General features: G+C 36.3%; 1 protein-coding gene across 1 annotated transcript in view; it reads left to right on the forward strand.

Moving 5' to 3' along the window:
• Window positions 1-16,724, forward strand: part of OTOA (otoancorin) — a 132,696-nt gene extending 115,972 nt beyond the window's left edge. Inside the window, exons 25-28 of the mRNA XM_053694260.1 lie at window positions 3,304-3,440; window positions 3,717-3,814; window positions 7,154-7,402; window positions 16,713-16,724. Of these exons, the coding sequence (XP_053550235.1) occupies window positions 3,304-3,440; window positions 3,717-3,814; window positions 7,154-7,402; window positions 16,713-16,724 (496 nt within the window). The remainder of the gene's footprint in view (window positions 1-3,303; window positions 3,441-3,716; window positions 3,815-7,153; window positions 7,403-16,712) is intronic.
• Window positions 16,725-21,506: the final 4,782 nt, after the last annotated feature.

Consider the following 21,506-nt stretch of genomic DNA (forward strand, 5'->3'; position numbering starts at 1 on the left):
GGGGCATTTGTATGGGCATTGCCCTTAAAAGGGCAATCAGCTCTTTAACTGCCCATTAAAATAAAAAAGCCCTAATCTAAAAAAAAAAAACACCCAACCCCCCCCCCAAAAAAAAAACTAACTCTAACACCGAAATAGGTACTCACCATTCCTGAAGTCCAGCGGTGAAGGTCTTCTTGCAGGCAGCTCCATCTTCATCCAGCGCGGGGACATCTTCTTTCTTCATCCGGAGCGAAGGCGGCGCGGAGGCGGCGCGAGGTAGGAAAGGAGACATCCAGCGTGGAGGATCCTCTTCATGCGTTCGTTGCCGCACACTGAAAATTTAATGCAAGGTACCCGTTTTATATTGGATGTCCTGCTCTGCGCCACCTTCGCGCCCGATGAAGAAAGAAGATGTCCCTGGATGAAGATGGAGCCGCCTGGAAAAAAAACCTTTGCCGCTGGACTTCAGGAATAGTGAGTACCTATTTTGGGGTTAGAGTTAGTTTTCTGGGTTTTTTTTTTTTATTAGGGATTTTTTTTATTTTTAATGGGCACTAAAGAGCTTTTAAGGGCAATGTCAATACAAATGCCCCTTTAGGGGCAATGGGTAGATTAGATTTTTTTGGCGTTAGGTCTTTTTTATTTTGGGGGGTTGGGTGGGGGGGTTTACTGTTAGGGGGTCATTTGTATTTTTTAAAGTAAAAAAGCTGTTAAACTTTAGGGCAATGCCCTACAAAAGGCCATTTTACGGGCTTTTGGTAGTTTATTGTTGGATTAGAGGGTGTTTTTATTTTGGGGTGGCTTTTTTGTTTTTATAGTGGTATTAGATTAGGTTTTATTTTTTTTATTTTAAAAATTGTTTATTTTTTTGTAATCTTAGATTTATTTATTTTTTGTAATATTAGATTTTATTTTTTATTTGTAATCTTAGGTTTCTCTTTTATTTTTACTGTAATGTAGGTTTTTTTATTTTAATAAGAAGCAAGGATATTTTTATTTTGCTAATTATTTTTTTTTATTTTTGGTAATGGTAGTTTATTTGGGGTTAAGTTAGGGGGTGTTAGGTTAGGGGGCTTAGTGATTAGATTGATTGTGGGGCATTGGCGGTTTAGGGGTTAATAATGTAATTAGGTAGTTTGCGTTGTGGGGGTTGGTGGTTTAGGAGTTTATACTTTAATTAGGTTATTTGGGTTGTGGGTGAGTGGCGGATTAGGGGTTAATACTTTTATTTAGTTATTGCGGTGGGTGGGTGGTGGTTTAGGGGTTAATAGTGTAATTAGATACTTTGCGATGGGAGGGTTGGTGGATTAGGGGTTAATACATTTTATTTAGTTATTGCGGTGGGGGGATGGCGGTTGAGAGGTACATATTGCGCATGCGTTAGGTGTTTGTTAGTGTTTCTAGGGAGTTATGGTACTTAAATATTCAGAGCAAGGCTTGTTGCGCCTGCCTATGTGAGGTGAATTTGGAGTAAAATGTCTCCATTTTTGTTGCTTAAATCCTTGCGCTGAATATGTGACACCAGCTTACGACATTGGTTCTATGTTAATTTATGGGAGTTACAATACTGGGCGACAGGTGAAATATAAGTGCCGCATTTAGATGTCATATGCAATATCCAACTAAAAACAGCCGACGCTGGCTTTTGCGGGCAATGCCGCATATGAAATCTCGCCCCTAGTTAGCCAATCACAAGAGACAAATGTGTGTAGGCACCAATTAGCAGCAGCTCCCACTAGTGTAGGATATGTGCATACTATTTTTCAACAAGGGATACTAAGAGAACGAAGCACATTTGAAAACAGAAGGGAATTTTCAAGTGTCTTAAAATGACCTGCCCTATCTGAATCATGCAAGTTTAATTGTGACTTTCCTATCCCTTTAAGTGTGAGTTTCTTATCTTCTCTACTGTAACCAAGAAAACAGGAGGCATTTGATAACAGAAGTCAAGTTAAAAAGTGTCCTAAAATGACTCTGAATTGAGTTTAATTTTGACTTGCCTAACCCTTTATTTAGTTACTTTAACATTTCAATATGCAACATAGCCATTGTTTACACACTCCTCAGCAGAACATTTTAAATATGCAAATCTACATTTGCTGAGCTTATATAAAAACGAAAGTACTTTCTAGAAATTAAGGGCTCGCTTCCATTGAGTCACTAAAAATAGAGCCGTAAGCTAAAGAAGTGGCCGACAGCTAAAAGTAATTTACGGCTCCATTTTAGCACCAGGTTTCCATTGAAATATTTTGCGCATTGCGTACAGTCGCTCTTTTCGTGTAGCCATAAGTTAACGTTGTGTTAACGCTTCCATCTGACGTTGGATTTCTTGAAAATCATTTAGTTGCTAAGGTAACCCGACCTTACGCTATAGAATTTACATTTAACGTCCATGTTCCTTACCTGTGATCACCTCTCAAGAAAAATAAAGATACACTTATCCACATTTTTAATAATCAAATACTATTTTTTAATATAATTATATTTACCACTTCATAAATATAAGTAATATGTATTGCTGCCCTAGGCATAGGTCTAGTTTGAATTCTGTAGATATGTTCTTGCATATATTATTATATTTAAATATATACAGTACTGATATTTCTATTAGAATATAAGTTCAACTATTCCTATACATGAAATATAATATACAACAATAAATATTACGTATAACAATTTATTTCTACATTAAAACACTTGCATTATTTGCAAGTTTTATAATTTCAATAGAAAATAGGTCTCAAAAAGCACAATTTTCCTCTTTTACACCTAGTTGTGCTGGGTGTAATATTTCTCAATGTATCGAGAGCCTCCGACAGTGTATTAACTGTTTACGCTTTCATTGGAAACCTGGTATAATTTATTGATTAACGGCTTCTATTACTTTCTATGGGACGCAAAGATATTGAGGTATAATGCGCCATTGGAAACAGTCGATAGACTAAATTGCTTCCGACAGCATATTTATTGGTTGGCGAGCGCACGCAAACAGAATTACGGCTCAATGGAAACGAGCCCTAATACGTTACACATACAGTTTTTTTTTTCAATATTTATAACAATTTAAAAAAAAATATTATTCACAGGCTAATTTTTGTTTAGACATAATAAATTATTTAAACATTTATTTACAAATTAAAGTTCCTTTAAGGATAAAATACCAACATCAGCTTATTCATTTTTTTTTATTCTTTGTAAGAATGTTCCTTTTTAACTTAAATGTACATCAAATAAAGTTTATCAGTTTTGCCATAAATTATTCAGTTCTCTCCTAATCCGTAAAAAACATTCCGTGACTTGTTGTCGCTTTGTCTCTCGCAGCACGGCTCTCTCACGCATAGGCACCCTGCCATGCAATCAAACTATTCTCCAGGCATTTAAAAGAAAAACAGAAATGATTTTTGGAAAATCTGAAATGTGGACAACATTTATTTTAAAAGATATTGGATACATTACAGGTAACATGACTATAAATGAGACTATAACTATATGTTGTCAAAAAATGTTACGCATTCAACTGCTTTGATTTAAAAAGAAGGATAATTTCTTCTGCAAGATTGGAAATTATTTATTTTTAAGGTCACTTAGGTTAGTGGCATTGACAAACAAGTATTTTAAGTGTATAACATTCATCTTGGCTACATAGCACCATTACAGTTTAAATACATATTTCTCTGGTAATCAGGGCTTCTACTGTGATATATTTTTTCACTATTTTTTTATTTTTTTTTAAGCTGGTCTCAGCACAAAGGATTTAAAAGCAATTCGCCCGGAGTTGATGCCTTATATTCAGCCTTCTGCAATTAAATTAATTCCTGACCAGACTTTTAAGGTAAAGTTACTTTTCACTTCAGTAATAAGTGACTTCATTTGCAACAGTAATGTTTGCAAAGCAGAAGGTTAGTGGGGGACAAATGAGAGCTGGGGCAAGCATATTTTTAAAGGGACAATAGACATTGTGAAATATTTAAATAAAATGTATAGTTATGAGTAACAAAACAACTTTGCAATATTCTTTATTTATGTTGTCCCCATTTCATTTTAGCTCTGAACATTTGAGGATGTTTTAATTCTCTCTGTTGGAAATTAACGCTGCAGATATCTCAAGGCTAACTCTGCTACATACATTTTAATAATTGACTTCAGCAGATAACAACTGCAAAATAATTCACTTTAAACTAACATAGTGGCCATGACTGTTGAAAAACAATTGCAGAAAATAAGAAGTTAATTTGTTTTTAAAAAAATGTTTAGACGTAACTGTTATGTTATTCTATAGCAACGCAACAAATATCTCTTGTAATTACAGGGTGTTTATTGTTCCTTTAAATTCATTGTTTGTTTGTTTTGTGTTGCTTCTAAACGAGAGCATTTTAATATGTATTATTTTGCTGTTATCAGCCAGTAAGCAATGTCCATACAGTTGGGTTGCCATATTGCCGCTTTAAAGGGATAGTAAAGTCCAAATTAAAGTTTCATGATTCAGATAGGGCATGTCATTTTAAAAAAAATTCTAATTTACTTTTATAATCAAATTTGCTTTGTTCTTGTGTTATTTTTAGTTGAAGGCTAATACTAGGAAGGCTCATATGCTAATTTCTAAGCCCTTGAAGGCCACCTTTAATCTTGACAGTTTTTCACAGCTAGAGGGTGTTAGTTCATGTGTTTCATATAGATAACTTTGTGCTCACGCATGTGAAGTTATTTAAGAGTCAGCACTAATTGCCTGAAATCTGAAAGTCTGTCAAAAGATCTAAGATAAAGAGGCAGTCAGCAGAAGCTTAGGTACGAGGTAATTACAGAGGTAAAAAGTATATTTTTATAACAGTGTTGGTTATGCAAAACTGGGGAATGGTATATAAAGGGATTATCTATCTTTTTAAACAGTAACAGTTTTGGTGTTTACTATCCCTTTAAAGGGACTTAACCCCCCCCCCTTGATTTAGATATAACATACAATTTTAAACAACTTTCCATTTGACTTCTATTATCCAATCTTCTTTGTTTTCTTGATATCTTTTTTTGAAAAGCAGGAAGGTAAATGCAGGAGTGTTCTCGGGTCTGCAGCACTATATGTCAGCCATTTTACAACAATGTTATACATTAGCAAGAGCACTAGATGGCAGCAGTTATATAACAATGTTATACATTAGCAAGAGCACTAGATGGCAGCAGTTTTATAACAATGTTATACATTAGCAAGAGCACTAGATGGCAGCAGTTTTATAACAATGTTATACATTAGCAAGAGCACTAGATGGCAGCAGTTATATAACAATGTTATACATTAGCAAGAGCACTATATGTCAGCCATTTTACAACAATGTTATACATGAGCAAGAGCACTAGATGGCAGCAGTTTTATAACAATATTATACATGAGCAAGAGCACTAGATAGCAGCAGTTTTATAATAATATTATACATTAGCAAGAGCACTAGATGGCAGCAGTTTTATAATAATGTTATACATTAGCAAGAGCGCTAGATGGCAGCAGTTTTATAACAATGTTATACATTAGCAAGAGCACTAGATGGCAGCAGTTTTATAACAATGGTATACATTAGCAAGAGCACTAGATGGCAGCAGTTTTAGAACAATGTTATACATTAGCAAGAGCACTAGATGGCAGCAGTTTTATAACAATGTTATACATTAGCAGGAGCACTAGATGGCAGCAGTTTTATAATAATGTTATACATTAGCAAGAGCACTAGATGGCAGCAGTTTAATAACAATGTTATACATTAGCAGGAGCACTAGATGGCAGCAGTTTTATAACAATGTTATACATTAGCAAGAGCACTAGATGGCAGCAGTTTTATAACAATGTTATACATTAGCAAGAGCACTAGATGGCGGCAGTTTTATAACAATGTTATACATTAGCAAGAACACTAGATGGCAGCAGTTTTATAACAATGTTATACATTAGCAAGAGCACTAGATGGCGGCAGTTTTATAACAATGTTATACATTAGCAGGAGCACTAGATGGCAGCACTATATGTCAGCCATTTTACAACAATGTTATACATTAGCAAGAGCACTAGATGGCAGCACTATTTCCTGTCATGTAGTGCTATAGACATGTGTAAAATACCTATCTAGATATCTCTTCAACAAAGAATAACAAAAGAACAAAGTAAATCTGATCATAGAAACAAAATGGAAACTTTTTTTTAAAATTGTATTCTTTATCTGAATCATGAAACAAAAATGTTGGGTTTCATGTCCCTTAAAGGATGGACACTTATGAAAAATGTATGCCAGTGGCTGTTTAACCCTTTAAGGACCGGGAATTTCAGAGAAAAACTTGCACAAAAGACCAGAGCATTTTAAAGGGACAGTCTACACCAGAATTGTTATTGTTTAAAAGGTTAGATAACTCCATTACTACCCATTCCCCAGCTTTGCACACCAACATTGCTAGATTAATATACTTAATAACATTTAAACTTCTAAGTTTCTAAGCCACTACAGACAGCCTCTTATCACATGCTTTTTTTATTTGCTTTTCACAACAGGATACTGCTAGTTCATGTGGGCCATATAGATAACATTGTGCTCATGCCTGTGGATTGTGGCTGACACTGCACTAATTGGCTAAAATGCAAGTCAATAGATAATAAATAAAAAGTCATGTGATCACGGGGCTGTCAGCAGAAGCTTAGATACAAGGTAATCACAGAGGTAAAAAGTATATTAATATAACTGTGTTGGTTATGGGTAATAAAGGGATTATCTATCTTTTAAAACAATAAAAATATTGGTGTAGACTGTCCCTTTAAGCATTTTTGCTATCACACCATTTAAACAGAAATAGAGCCTTGTTTTTTTTTTTTATTTATCTGTCAAAACTATATATATTTTTTTTAGTAGACATCTCAAAGTACGATTTTGATATATTTCATGCCAACGTTTTGGCACATATCATATTAATCATATTATCATATCGATCATATTAAAAAATGTGTTAATTTTTTTTCACAAACTTTGGGGATAAAAATACAGATTGCAGATGTGCTCCTACAATTAAATGTGTTGACAAAATTAGCATCTGCAATAATAATTGTTCCTTTGGTTAGCAAGCATCTCACTGCCTGGGTGTTACTGGGGTGTATGAGATAGTAAAGTGCACCAGATAATGATATAATTAAATGTTTGTTAAGGTGCTGTCACCAGAACAGATTGCAAATCTTGGTCCTGAAAATGCCGCCATGGTTACAGCATCTCAGCGTGCGGAGCTGGATCAAGTACAACTGCAGAGCCTCAATCAAGCACTAGATGGTGTCAGAGCGAGCATTCACAAACCTGAACAGCTTACTACAGTGACCACAACCACAGCCATAATTCCACCTACTGCCTCTGACAGTAAGTTCTGCAACACTCAACCGTCTCCTTCTCTGTGTAAAAACACTGTAAACAAGTCTTCTTACCATAACACCCTGTGTATAAACACTGCTATAAGGTCTTCTTACCATATAACTCTGTGTATAAACACTGCTATAAGGTCTTCTTACCATAACACCCTGTGTATAAACACTGCTATAAGGTCTTCTTACCATAACACCCTGTGTATAAACACTGCTATAAGGTCTTCTTACCATAACACCCTGTGTATAAACACTGCTATAAGGTCTTCTTACCATAACACCCTGTGTATAAACACTGCTATAAGGTCTTCTTACCATAACACCCTGTGTATAAATACTGCTATAAGGTCTTCTTACCATAACACCCTGTGTATAAATACTGCTATAAGGTCTTCTTACCATAACACCCTGTGTATAAACACTGCTATAAGGTCTTCTTACCATATAACTCTGTGTATAAACACTGCTATAAGGTCTACCTACCATAGAACTCTGTGTATAAACACTGCTATAAGGTCTACCTACCATAGAACTCTGTGTATAAACACTGCTATAAGGTCTACCTACCATATAACTCTGTGTATAAACACTGCTATAAGGTCTACCTACCATATAACTCTGTGTATAAACACTGCTATAAGGTCTACCTACCATATAACTCTGTGTATAAACACTGCTATAAGGTCTACTTACCATAGAAGTCAGTGTATAAACACTGCTATAAGGTCCACCTACCATAACTCCCTTTGTAGAAACACTGCCATAAAATCATGTGTTAAACCACTGCTGTAAAGTATGCCTACCATAACACACTGTGTATAAACACTGCTGCAAAGTACACCTACCATAACTCCCTGTGTATAAACACTGCTATAAGGTCTACCTACCATAAAACCCTGTGTATAAACACTGCTATAAGGTCTACCTACCATAGAACTCTGTGTATAAACACTGCTATAAGGTCTAACTACCATAGAACTCTGTGTATAAACACTGATATAAGGTCTACCTACCATATAACTCTGTGTATAAACACTGCTATAAGGTCCACCTACCATAACTCCCTTTGTAGAAACACTGCCATAAAACCATGTGTTAAACCACTGCTGTAAAGTATACCTACCATAAAACCCTGTGTATAAACACTGCTGTAAAGTACACCTACCATAACTACCTGTGTATAAACACTGCTATAAGGTCTACCTACCATAACACCCTGTGTATAAACACTGCTATAAGGTCTACCTACCATAACTCTGTGTGTAGAAACACTGCTATAAAGTCTACCTACCATAACACCCACTGTATAAACCCTGCTATAAGGTCTACCTATCATAACTCCCTGTGTATAAACACTGCTGTAAAGTATACCTACTATAACACCCTGTGTATAAACACCGCTGCAAAGTACACCTACCATAACTCCCTGTGTATAAACACTGCTATAAGGTCTACCTACCATAACTCCCTGTGTAGAAACACTGCTATAAAGTCTACCTAACATAACACCATCTGTATAAAAACTGCTATAAGGTCTACCTACCATAACACCCTCTGTATAAACACTGCTATAAGGTCTACCTACCATAACTCTCTGTGTATAAACACTGCTGTAAAGTATACCTACCATAACACCCTGTGTATAATCACTGCTAAAAAGTACACCTACCATAACTCCCTGTGTATAAACACTGCTATAAGGTCTACCTACCATAACACCCTGTGTATAAACACTGCTATAAGGTCTACCTACCATAACTCCCTGTGTAGAAACACTGCTATAAAGTCTACCTACCATAACACCCTCTGTATAAACACTGCTATAAGGTCTACCTGCCATAACACCCTGTGTATAAACACTGCTATAAGGTCTACCTACCATAACTCCCTGTGTAGAAACACTGCTATAAAGTCTACCTACCATAACACCATCTGTATAAACATTGCTATAAGGTCTAACTACCATAACACCCTCTGTATAAACACTGCTATAAGGTCTACCTACCATAACTCTCTGTGTATAAACACTGCTGTAAAGTATACCTACCATAACACCCTGTGTATAAACACTGCTGCAAAGTACACCTACCATAACTCCCTGTGTATAAACACTGCTATAAGGTCTACCTACCATAACACACTGTGTATAAACACTGCTTTAAGGTCTACCTACCATAACTCCCTGTGTAGAAACACTGCTATAAAGTCTACCTACCATAACACCCTCTGTATAAACACTGCTATAAGGTCTACCTACCATAACACCCTGTGTATAATCACAGCTGTATAGTATACCTTCCATAACACCCTGTGTATAAACACTGCTGTAAAGTATACCTACCATAACTCTCTGTGTATAAACACTGCTGTAAGGTCTACCTACTATAACACCCTGTGTATAAACATTGCTATAAACTATACCTTCCATAACAGCCTGTGTACAAACACTGCTATAAGGCCTATCTACCATAAAATCTACCTACCATAAAACCATGCATATAAACACTGCTGTAAACTCTACCTACCATAAAAACCTGTGTATAAACACTGCTGTAAACGCTACCTACCATAAAACCCTGTGTATAAATACTGCTATAAAGTCTCTCTACCATAAAATCATGTATTAAAGCACTGCTGTAAAGTCTACCTACCATAACACCCTGTGTATAAACACTGCTATAAAGTCTACCTATCATAACACCCTGTGCAAAAGCACTGCTATAAACTCTACCTATCATAACATCCTGTGTATAAACACTGCTATAAACTCTACCTACCATAACATCCTGTGTATAAACACTGTTATAACGCCTATCTACCATAAAATCTACCTACCATAATTTTTATAAACACTGCTGTAAACTCTACCTACCATAAAACCATGTGTACAAATACTACTAAGTCTCTCTACCTTAAAATCATGTGTCAAAGCACTGCTGTAAAGTCTACCATAAAACCCTGTGTATACACAATGCTATAAAGTCTACCTACCATAAAATCCTGCGTATAAACACTGCTGTAAAGTCTACCTACCATAAAACCCTGCATATAAACACTGCTATAAAATCTACCTATCAAAAAATTATGTGTTACAACACTGCTATAAATTCTACCTACCATAAAACCCTGTTTTACAACACTGCAAATTCTGCAATAAAGTCTACCTACCATAAAACCCTGTGTTACAACACTGCTATAAAGTCTACCTACCATAAAACCATACGTATAAACACTGCTATAAAGTCTACCTACCATAAAACCATACGTATAAACACTGCTATAAGGTCTACCTACCATAACTCTCTGTGTATAAACACTGCTGTAAAGTATACCTACCATAACACCCTGTGTATAATCACTGCTAAAAAGTACACCTACCATAACTCCCTGTGTATAAACACTGCTATAAGGTCTACCTACCATAACACCCTGTGTATAAACACTGCTATAAGGTCTACCTACCATAACTCCCTATGTAGAAACACTGCTATAAAGTCTACCTACCATAACACCCTCTGTATAAACACTGCTATAAGGTCTACCTGCCATAACACCCTGTGTATAAACACTGCTATAAGGTCTACCTACCATAACTCCCTGTGTAGAAACACTGCTATAAAGTCTACCTACCATAACACCATCTGTATAAACATTGCTATAAGGTCTAACTACTATAACACCCTCTGTATAAACACTGCTATAAGGTCTACCTACCATAACTCTCTGTGTATAAACACTGCTGTAAAGTATACCTACCATAACACCCTGTGTATAAACACTGCTGCAAAGTACACCTACCATAACTCCCTGTGTATAAACACTGCTATAAGGTCTACCTACCATAACACCCTGTTTATAAACACTGCTTTAAGGTCTAACTACCATAACTCCCTGTGTAGAAACACTGCTATAAAGTCTACCTACCATAACACCCTCTGTATAAACACTGCTATAAGGTCTACCTACCATAACACCCTGTGTATAATCACAGCTGTATAGTATACCTTCCATAACACCCTGTGTATAAACACTGCTGTAAAGTATACCTACCATAACTCTCTGTGTATAAACACTGCTGTAAGGTCTACCTACTATAACACCCTGTGTATAAACATTGCTATAAACTATACCTTCCATAACAGCCTGTGTACAAACACTGCTATAAGGCCTATCTACCATAAAATCTACCTACCATAAAACCATGCATATAAACACTGCTGTAAACTCTACCTACCATAAAAACCTGTGTATAAACACTGCTGTAAACGCTACCTACCATAAAACCCTGTGTATAAATACTGCTATAAAGTCTCTCTACCATAAAATCATGTATTAAAGCACTGCTGTAAAGTCTACCTACCATAACACCCTGTGTATAAACACTGCTATAAAGTCTACCTATCATAACACCCTGTGCAAAAGCACTGCTATAAACTCTACCTATCATAACATCCTGTGTATAAACACTGCTATAAACTCTACCTACCATAACATCCTGTGTATAAACACTGTTATAACGCCTATCTACCATAAAATCTACCTACCATAATTTTTATAAACACTGCTGTAAACTCTACCTACCATAAAACCATGTGTACAAATACTACTAAGTCTCTCTACCTTAAAATCATGTGTCAAAGCACTGCTGTAAAGTCTACCATAAAAACCTGTGTATACACAATGCTATAAAGTCTACCTACCATAAAATCCTGCGTATAAACACTGCTGTAAAGTCTACCTACCATAAAACCCTGCATATAAACACTGCTATAAAATCTACCTATCAAAAAATTATGTGTTACAACACTGCTATAAATTCTACCTACCATAAAACCCTGTTTTACAACACTGCAAATTCTGCAATAAAGTCTACCTACCATAAAACCCTGTGTTACAACACTGCTATAAAGTCTACCTACCATAAAACCATACGTATAAACACTGCTATATAGTCTACCTACCATAAAACCCTACGTATAAACACTGCTATAAAGACTACCTACCATAAAACCCTGTTTTACAACACTGCTATAAAGTCTACCTACCATAAAACCCTGCGTATAAACCCTACTATAAAGTCTACCTATCAAAAAATTCTGTGTTACAACACTGCTATAAAGTCTACCTACCATAAAACCCTGTTTTACAACACTGCAAATTCTGCAATAAAGTCTACCTGCCATAAAACCCTGTTTTACAACACTGTAAATTCTGCAATAAAGTCTACCTGCCATAAAACCCTGTGTTACAACACTGCACATTCTGCAATAAAGTCTACCTACCATAAAACCCTGTGTTACAACACTGCTATAAAGTCTACCTACCATAAAACCCTGTTTTACAACACTGCAATAAAGTCTACCTACCATAGAACCCTGTGTTACAACACTGCTATAAAGTCTACCTACCATAAAACTCTGTGTTACAACACTGCTATAAAGTCTACCTACCATAAAACCCTGTTTTACAACACTGCTATAAAGTCTTCCTGCCATAAAACCCTGCATATAAACACTGCTGTAAAGTTTTCCTACCATAAATCCCTGCGTATAAACAGTGCTGTAAACTCTACCTACCATAAAACCCTGTGTATAAAAACTACTATAATGTCTACCTACCATAAAACCTTGCGCAAAAAAAGTACTGTTATAAAGTCTTCCTACCATAAAACCCTGCGTATAAACACTGCTATAAAGTCTGTCTACCATAAAACCCTGTGTAGAAACACTGCTATAAAGTATACTTACCATAAAATCCTGCATATAAACACTGCTGTAAAGTCTGTCTACCATAAAACCCTGTGTAGAAACACTGCTATAAAGTCTACTTACCATAAAATCCTGCGTATAAACACTGCTGTAAAGTCTGTCAACCATAAAACCCTGTGCAGAAACACTGCTATAAAGTCTACTTACCATAAAACCCTGCGTATAAACACTGCTGTAAACTCTACCTACCGTAAAACCCTGCGTATAAACACTGCTTTAAAGTCTACCTACCATAAAACCTTGTGTTACAACACTGCTATAAAGTCTACCTACCATAAAACTCTGTGTATAAACACTACTATAAATTCTACCTGCCATAAAACCCTGCGTTTAAACACTGCTATAAAGTCTACCTATCAAAAAATTCTGTGTTACAACACTGCTATAAAGTCTACCTACCATAAAACCCTGTTTTACAACACTGCAATAAAGTCTTCCTACCATAAAACCCTGCGTATAAACCCTGCTATAAAGTCTACCTACCATAAAACCCTGTGTTACAACACTGCTATAAAGTCTACCTACCATAAAACCCTGTTTTACAACACTGCAATAAAGTCTACCTACCATAAAACCCTGTGTTACAACACTGCTATGAAGTCTACCTACCATAAAACTCTGTGTTACAACACTGCTATAAAGTCTACCTACCATAAAACCCTGCGTATAATCACTGCTATAAAGTCTTCCTGCCATAAAACCCTGCATATAAACACTGCTGTAAAGTCTTTCTACCATAAAACCCTGCGTATAAACAGTGCTGTAAAGTCTACCTACCATAAAACCCTGCGTATAAACAGTACTATAAAGTCTACCTACCATAAAACCCTGTGCATAAAAACTACTATAAAGTTTACCTACCATAAAACCCTGTGTAAAAAAAACACTGCTATAAAGTCTTCCTACCATAAAACCCTGCTTATAAACACTGCTATAAAGTCTGTTGTCTACCATAAAACCCTGTGTAGAAACACTGCTATAAAGTCTAAAGTCTACTTACCATAAAACCCTGCGTAGAAACACTGCTATAAAGTCTACTTACCATAAAACCCTGCGTATAAACACTGCTAGAAAGTCTTCCTACCATAAAATCCTGCGTATAAACACTGCTGTAAAGTCTGTCTACCATAAAACCCTGTGCAGAAACACTGCTATAAAGTCTACTTACCATAAAACCCTGCGTATAAACACTGCTGTAAACTCTACCTACCATAAAACCCTGCGTATAAACACTGCTTTAAAGTCTACCTACCATAAAATCTTGTGTTACAACACTGCTATAAAGTCTACCTACCATAAAACTCTGCGTATAAACACTACTATAAATTCTACCTACCATAAAACCCTGCGTATAAACACTGCTAGAAAGTCTACCTACCATAAAACCCTGTTTTACAACACTGCAAATTCTGCATTAAAGTCTACCTACCATAAAACCCTGTGTTACAACACTGCTATAAAGTCTACCTACCATAAAACCCTGTTTTACAACACTGCAATAAAGTCTACCTACCATAAAACCCTGTGTTACAACACTGCTATAAAGTCTACCTACCATAAAACTCTGTGTTACAACACTGCTATAAAGTCTACCTACCATAAAACCCTGCGTATAAACACTGCTATAAAGTCTTCCTGCCATAAAACCCTGCATATAAACAGTGCTGTAAAGTCTTTCTCCCATAAAACCCTGTGTATAAACCTTGCTATAAAGTCTACCTACCATAAAACCCTGTGTTACAACACTGCTATAAAGTCTACCTACCATAAAACCCTGTTTTACAACACTGCTATAAAGTCTACCTACCATAAAACCCTAAGTATAAACACTGCTATAAAGTCTTCCTGCCATAAAACCTTGTGTTACAACACTGCTATAAAGTCTACCTACCATAAAACCCTGTGTAACAACACTGCTATAAAGTCTACCTACCATAAAACTCTGTGTTACAACACTGCTATAAAGTTTACCTACCATAAAACCCTGCGTATAAACACTGCTATAAAGTCTACCTACCATAAAACTCTGTGTTACAACACTGCTATAAAGTCTACCTACCATAAAACCCTGCGTATAAACCCTGCTATAAAGTCTACCTACCATAAAACCCTGTTTTACAACACTGCAATAAAGTCTTCCTACCATAAAACCCTGCGTATAAACCCTGCTATAAAGTCTGCCTACTATAAAACCCTGTGTTACAACACTGCTATAAAGTCTACCTACCATAAAACCCTGTTTTACAACACAGCAATAAAGTCTACTTACCTTAAAACCCTGTGTTACAACACTGCTATAAAGTCTACCTACCATAAAACTCTGTGTTACAACACTGCTATAAAGTCTACCTACCATAAAACCCTGCGTATAAACACTGCTATAAAGTCTTCCTGCCATAAAACCCTGTGTATAAACAATGCTGTAAAGTCTTACTACCATAAAACCTGCGTATAAACAGTGCTGTAAAGTCTACCTACCATAAAACCCTGCGTAAAAAAAACACTGCTATAAAGTCTTCCTACCATAAAACCCTGCGTATAAACACTACTATAAAGTCTGTCTACCATCAAACCCTGTGTAGAAACACTGCTATAAAGTCTACTTACCATAAAATCCTGCGTATAAACACTGCTGTAAAGTCTGTCTACCATAAAACCCTGTGTAGAAACACTGCTATAAAGTCTACCTACCATAAAACCCTGCGTATAAACACTACTATAAATTCTACCTACCATAAAACCCTGTGTATAAACACTGCTATAGGTCAACCTACCATAAAACCCTGTGTATAAACACTGCTATAAGTCCACTTAACATAAAACCCTGTGAAAAAACACTGCTATAAGTCCACCTGCCATAAAACCCTGTGTATAAACACTGCTATAAGTTCACCTACCATAAAGCCCTATGTATAAGCACTGTTATAAGTCCACCTAATATTTCAAAATGTAAGAAAAAGTACAGACATCACCTTGTTGCTGATAAAAAGGTCTATAATTTATTGTTAACAAAGTGCAGACAATACATCCACGTGTTTGTCATAGCGACAGGTTGAATCTGACGCACTGTTATAAGTCCACCTACCATAAAACACTGTGTATAAGCACTGTTATAAGTCCACCTACAATAAAACACTGTGTATAAGCACTGTTATAAGTCCACCTACCATAAAACACTGTGTATAAGGACTGTTATAAGTCCACCTACCATAAAACCATGTGTATAAACAATTCTATAAGTCTACCTACCATAAAACCATGTGTATAAACAATTCTATATAAGTCCACCTACCATAAAACCATGTGTATAAACAATTCTATATAAGTCCACCTACCATAAAACACTGTGTATAAGGACTGTTATAAGTCCACCTACCATAAAACCATGTGTATAAACAATTCTATAAGTCTACCTACCATAAAACCATGTGTATAAACAATTCTATATAAGTCCACCTACCATAAAACCATGTGTATAAACAATTCTATATAAGTCCACCTACCATAAAACCATGTGTATAAACAATTCTAAAAGTCTACCTACCATAAAACTCTGTGTAAAAATGCTCCTTTTATTTGTTTTGCAGGTGGTCCATTGACAGCTGGGTGTTGCAATCAACCTACACATGCCTTACTTTTTATTTTTGTATGTATTATGTTGTTTTTACCATAAAGTTAGAAACTGTATACATTTTATTTTTACATAGTATTAAGTGTATGCAGTTGTATATAGACTCATGCAAGAATGTTTTAGCTGTGCACACCTGCAACTTCTGACTTTGATATATGGAAGTCCAACACTCAACTTACACCCAGAATCTTTACCAACAAATTCATCTTAAGTGGCTGGATCATGAAACACTTCAGTGAACATTTAAATGGACATAAAAGCACAATAATATTCATTTTAACCTTAAAAAATGACTAAATCCTGAAAATGATTTTCCTCATTTGAAAACTCCAAAGACAAAAGTGCGACCCACTGCCCTCCAAATGTGTGTCCCTAAGCATTACTCCAATACTGCCTCTGGATTGGCTGTAGGCAGAAGAAGACATTTTCAGGGCTGTTCTATGCTAAAAAAAAAATAATATTTGCTCTTCTGTGTTAAAACAAACCTAACATTTGTCATTTACATAAAATCTATTACTGTGGATACTAAGACAGGAACCTATAAGACTTTAAAGGGACAGTCTAGTCAAAAATAAACTTTCATGATTCAGACAGAGCATGCAATTTTAAGCAACTTTCTAATTTACTCCTATTATCAATTTTCTTTGTTCTCTTGGTGTCTTTAATTTAAAAAGCAAGAATGTAAGCTTAGAAGCTGGCCCATTTTTGGTTCAGCACCTGGGTAACGCTTGCTGATTGGATGGCTACATTAAAACACCAATCAGCAAGCGCTACCCAGGTGCTTAACCAAAAATGGGCCAGCTTCTAAGCTTACATTGTTGCTTTTTAAAATAAAGATACCAAGAGAACAAAAAAAATTGATAATAGGAGTAAATTAGAAAGTTGCTTAAAATTGCTGCTCTATCTGAATAATGAAAGTTTAATTTTGACTAGACTGTCCCTTTAAATAAAATGTCACCGTATTTCCCCTCTGTAAATCATACATTCCATACGTGTAACTCACTGGGCTAAGTTCCCTAACCTCTCTCTCCAGCCTCCCCCTTTTCCTCGAGCTTCATACAATAACAGGAATTGCAGAATTTGGAGAGGGGACAGTCTTCCAAATTTCCCAGTTATTTTCTGCAGCTTAAAGGGATATGAAACCCAAAAATTTCTTTCATGATTCAAATAGAGCAGCAATTTTAAACAACTTTCTAATTTACTTCTATTATCAATTATTCTTAATTCTCTTGGTTTCTTTTGTTGAAAAGCAGTGAAGTACGAGCCGGACAATTTCTGGAGAGCTATACGGCAACAGTTTTGCAAGAATGTTACCCATTTGCAACAGCACTATTTCCTGCAATGTAGTGCACCATATGCCTACCTAGGTATTTCTTCAACAAAGAATACCATGAGAATGAAACAAATTTGATAATAGAAGTAAACTGAATTTTTTTTTAATTGTATGCTCTGTTAAATTACAAAATATTTTTTTGGATTTTATATCCCTTTTAAAAGAATTCTGAAACTATAAAATGTTAGTTTATTTTGTAGCCAAAGTATTGCAAATTGTTGCCTTTTTCAGTTCACTTTATCCTTGTATGTTTAATGAGTTTCAGATCAGTTATTTAAATGTAAGAGAGAATCTGAGAGCCATCTTCCCTTTAATGAAAACATCTGTTATTTTTCTATACCTTTTCATCGAAATGTTAATAATAAAAACATGGATTTTAAATATTTCTAGAAAATATAATTTATTTTAACATGATCAGTATTATATTGCAGATAAATTAATCAGAACAGACAGTTTCTATTTCAATTATGTAATACATTAAAGTGAATGTAAATTTTCATGAATCAGTGCCCGGTTTTTAAAAATACTATTTAAAACAGGGGCACTTTCATTCATGAACGTTTACATTGCACCATATTTTAGAAATAGTTCCCTTTTTCTTCAGTATAGCCAGATCGCCGATACCCCAACAGCAGTTCCTCTGTCATTACGTCACAAATGACTAAACCGGCTTCCTCCAATCATGGCTTCCCCCCCAGAGCCTCCATCTCCTGACGCCACGCCGTGATTGGAGGAAGCCGGTTTCGTCATTGCTAGGTATGTACAGCGGGAAGAAGCGGGCGGAGGATTTCCAATCTCGCTTTGGTGAAGAAAAATATTTGTAAAATATGGTGCAATGTAAACGTTCATGAATGAAAGTACCCCTGTTTTTAATAGTATTTTTAAAAACCGGGCACGGATTCATGAAAATTTACATTCACTTTACATTCACTTGTTAGAAAAGTAAAAAATTATAATTTAAAATCGTCATTATAAAATAAGTTTACATGCCAAATTTCTTGCTCCTAACGTCAGGAGTTCTTTTTTCACATCTGACAGTTAAGTCATAGTAAATAATTACAATTTAATATTAAAGTAATTGTAAACAGAAGAATAATAAAAAAAAATTAATATGTCCGCCTCCTCAGAGCAGGCGGACAGGTTATGAAGCAGCGGTCTTTAGTCCAGAAGATGGTCCGAAGTCTTCATCCTATCCGGCAAGAAGAGGTCCAGAAGAGGGTCCGAAGTCTTCATCCTATCCGGCAAGAAGAGGACATCCGGACCGGTAGACATGTTCATCCAGGCGGCGTCTTCTATCTTCATCAATCCGGTAGACATGACCATCTTGAAGCAGCGGACGCGGATCCATCCTCTTCATCCGGCGACTCCCGACGAATAAAGGTTCCTTTAAGTGACGTCATCCAAGATGGCGTTCCTCGAATTCCGATTGGCTGATAGGATTCTATCAGCCAATCGGAATTAAGGTAGGAAAAATCTGATTGGCTGATTGAATCTGCCAATCAGATTCAAGTTCAATCCGATTGGCTGATCCAATCAGCCAATCAGATTGAGCTTGCATTCTATTGGCTGTTCCGATCAGCCAATAGAATGCGAGCTCAATATGATTGGCTGATCCAATCAGCCAATCGGATTGAACTTGAATCTGATTGGCTGATTCAATCAGCCAATCAGATTTTTCCTACCTTAATTCCGATTGGCTGATAGAATCCTATCAGCCAATCGGAAATTGAGGGATGCCATCTTGGATGACGTCACTTAAAGGAACCTTCATTCGTCGGGAGTCGCCGGAAGAAGAGGATGGATCCGTGTCGGCTGCTTCAAGATGGTCCCACTCCGCGCCGGATGGATGAAGATAGAAGACGCTGCCTGGATGAACATGTCTACCGGTCCGGATGTCCTCTTCTTGCCGGATAGGATGAAGACTTCGGACCCTCTTCTGGACCTCTTCTTGCCGGATAGGATCAAGACTTCGGACCCTCTTCTGGACGGATCGGTGATACCCGGCTGGGTGAAGATAAGGTAGGAAGATCTTCAGGGGCTTAGTGTTAGGTTTTTTAAGGGGTGTTTGGGTTAGATTAGTGGTATGTGGGTGGTGGGTTGTAATGTTGGGGGGGTATTGTATGTTTATTTAAATGCAAAAGAGCTGTTTTCTTTGGGGCATGGTAAAAGAGCTGTTAAATTTTTATTTTAGAATAGGGTAGGGCATTTTTTTTATTTTGGGGGGCTTTGTTATTTTTTTAGGGGGCTTAGAGTAGGTGTAATTAGTTTAAAATTCTTGTAACCTTTTTTTTGTTGTAATTTAGTGTTTTTTTTGTAATTTAGTGTTTTTTGTTTTTTTTTGTAATTTAGTTTAGTTGATTTAATTGTAGATAATTGTAGATAGTTTATTTCATTAATTTATTGATAGTGTAGTGTTAGGTTTAATTGTAACTTAGGTTAGGATTTATTTTACAGGTAATTTTGTAATTATTTTAACTAGGTAGCTATTAAATAGTTTTTAACTATTTAATAGCTATTGTACCTAGTTAAAAAAAAACAAAGTTGCCTGTAAAATAAATATAAATCCTAAAATAGCTACAATATAATTATTCGTTATATTGTAGCTATATTAGGGTTTATTTTACAGGTAAGTATTTAGCTTTAAATAGGATTCATTTATTTAATAAGATTTATTTTATTTCGTTAGATACAAATTATATTTAACTTGGGGGGGTGTTAGTGTTAGGGTTAGACTTAGCTTTAGGGGTTAATACATTTATTAGAGTAGCGGCGAGGTCCGGTCGGCAGATTAGGGGTTAATACTTGAAGTTAGGTGTCGGCGATGTTAGGGAGGGCAGATTAGGGGTTAATAATATTTATTATAGGGTTTTTGAGGCGGGAGTGAGGCGGTTTAGGGGTTAATACATTTATTATAGTGGCGGCGAGGTCCGGTCGGCAGATTAGGGGTTAATAAGTGTAGGTAGGTAGCAGCGACATTGGGGGGGGGCAGATTAAGGGGTAATAAATATAATATAGGGGTCGGCTGTGTTAGGGGCAGCAGATTAGGGGTACATAGGGATAATGTAGGTTGCAGCAGTGTACGGAGCGGCAGATTAGGGGTTAATAATAATATGCAGGTGTCAGCAATAGCGGGGGCGGCAGATTAGGGTTTAATAAGTGTAAGATTAGGGGTGCTTAGACTCGGGGTACATGTTAGGGTGTTAGGTGCAGACTTAGGAAGTGTTTCCCCTTAGGAAACAATGGGGCTGCGTTAGGAGCTGAACGCTGCTTTTTTGCAGGTGTTAGCTCAAACTGCCCCATTGTTTCCTATGGGGATATCTTGCACAAGCACGTTTTTGAAGCTGGCCGCGTCCGTAAACAACGCTGGTATTTAGAGTTGCAGTGGCGGTAAATATGCCTGTACGCTCCCTTTTTGGA

Source organism: Bombina bombina, chromosome 11 (assembly GCF_027579735.1).
Source record: "Bombina bombina isolate aBomBom1 chromosome 11, aBomBom1.pri, whole genome shotgun sequence".
In the NCBI taxonomy this organism is placed as follows: Eukaryota; Metazoa; Chordata; class Amphibia; order Anura; family Bombinatoridae; genus Bombina; species Bombina bombina.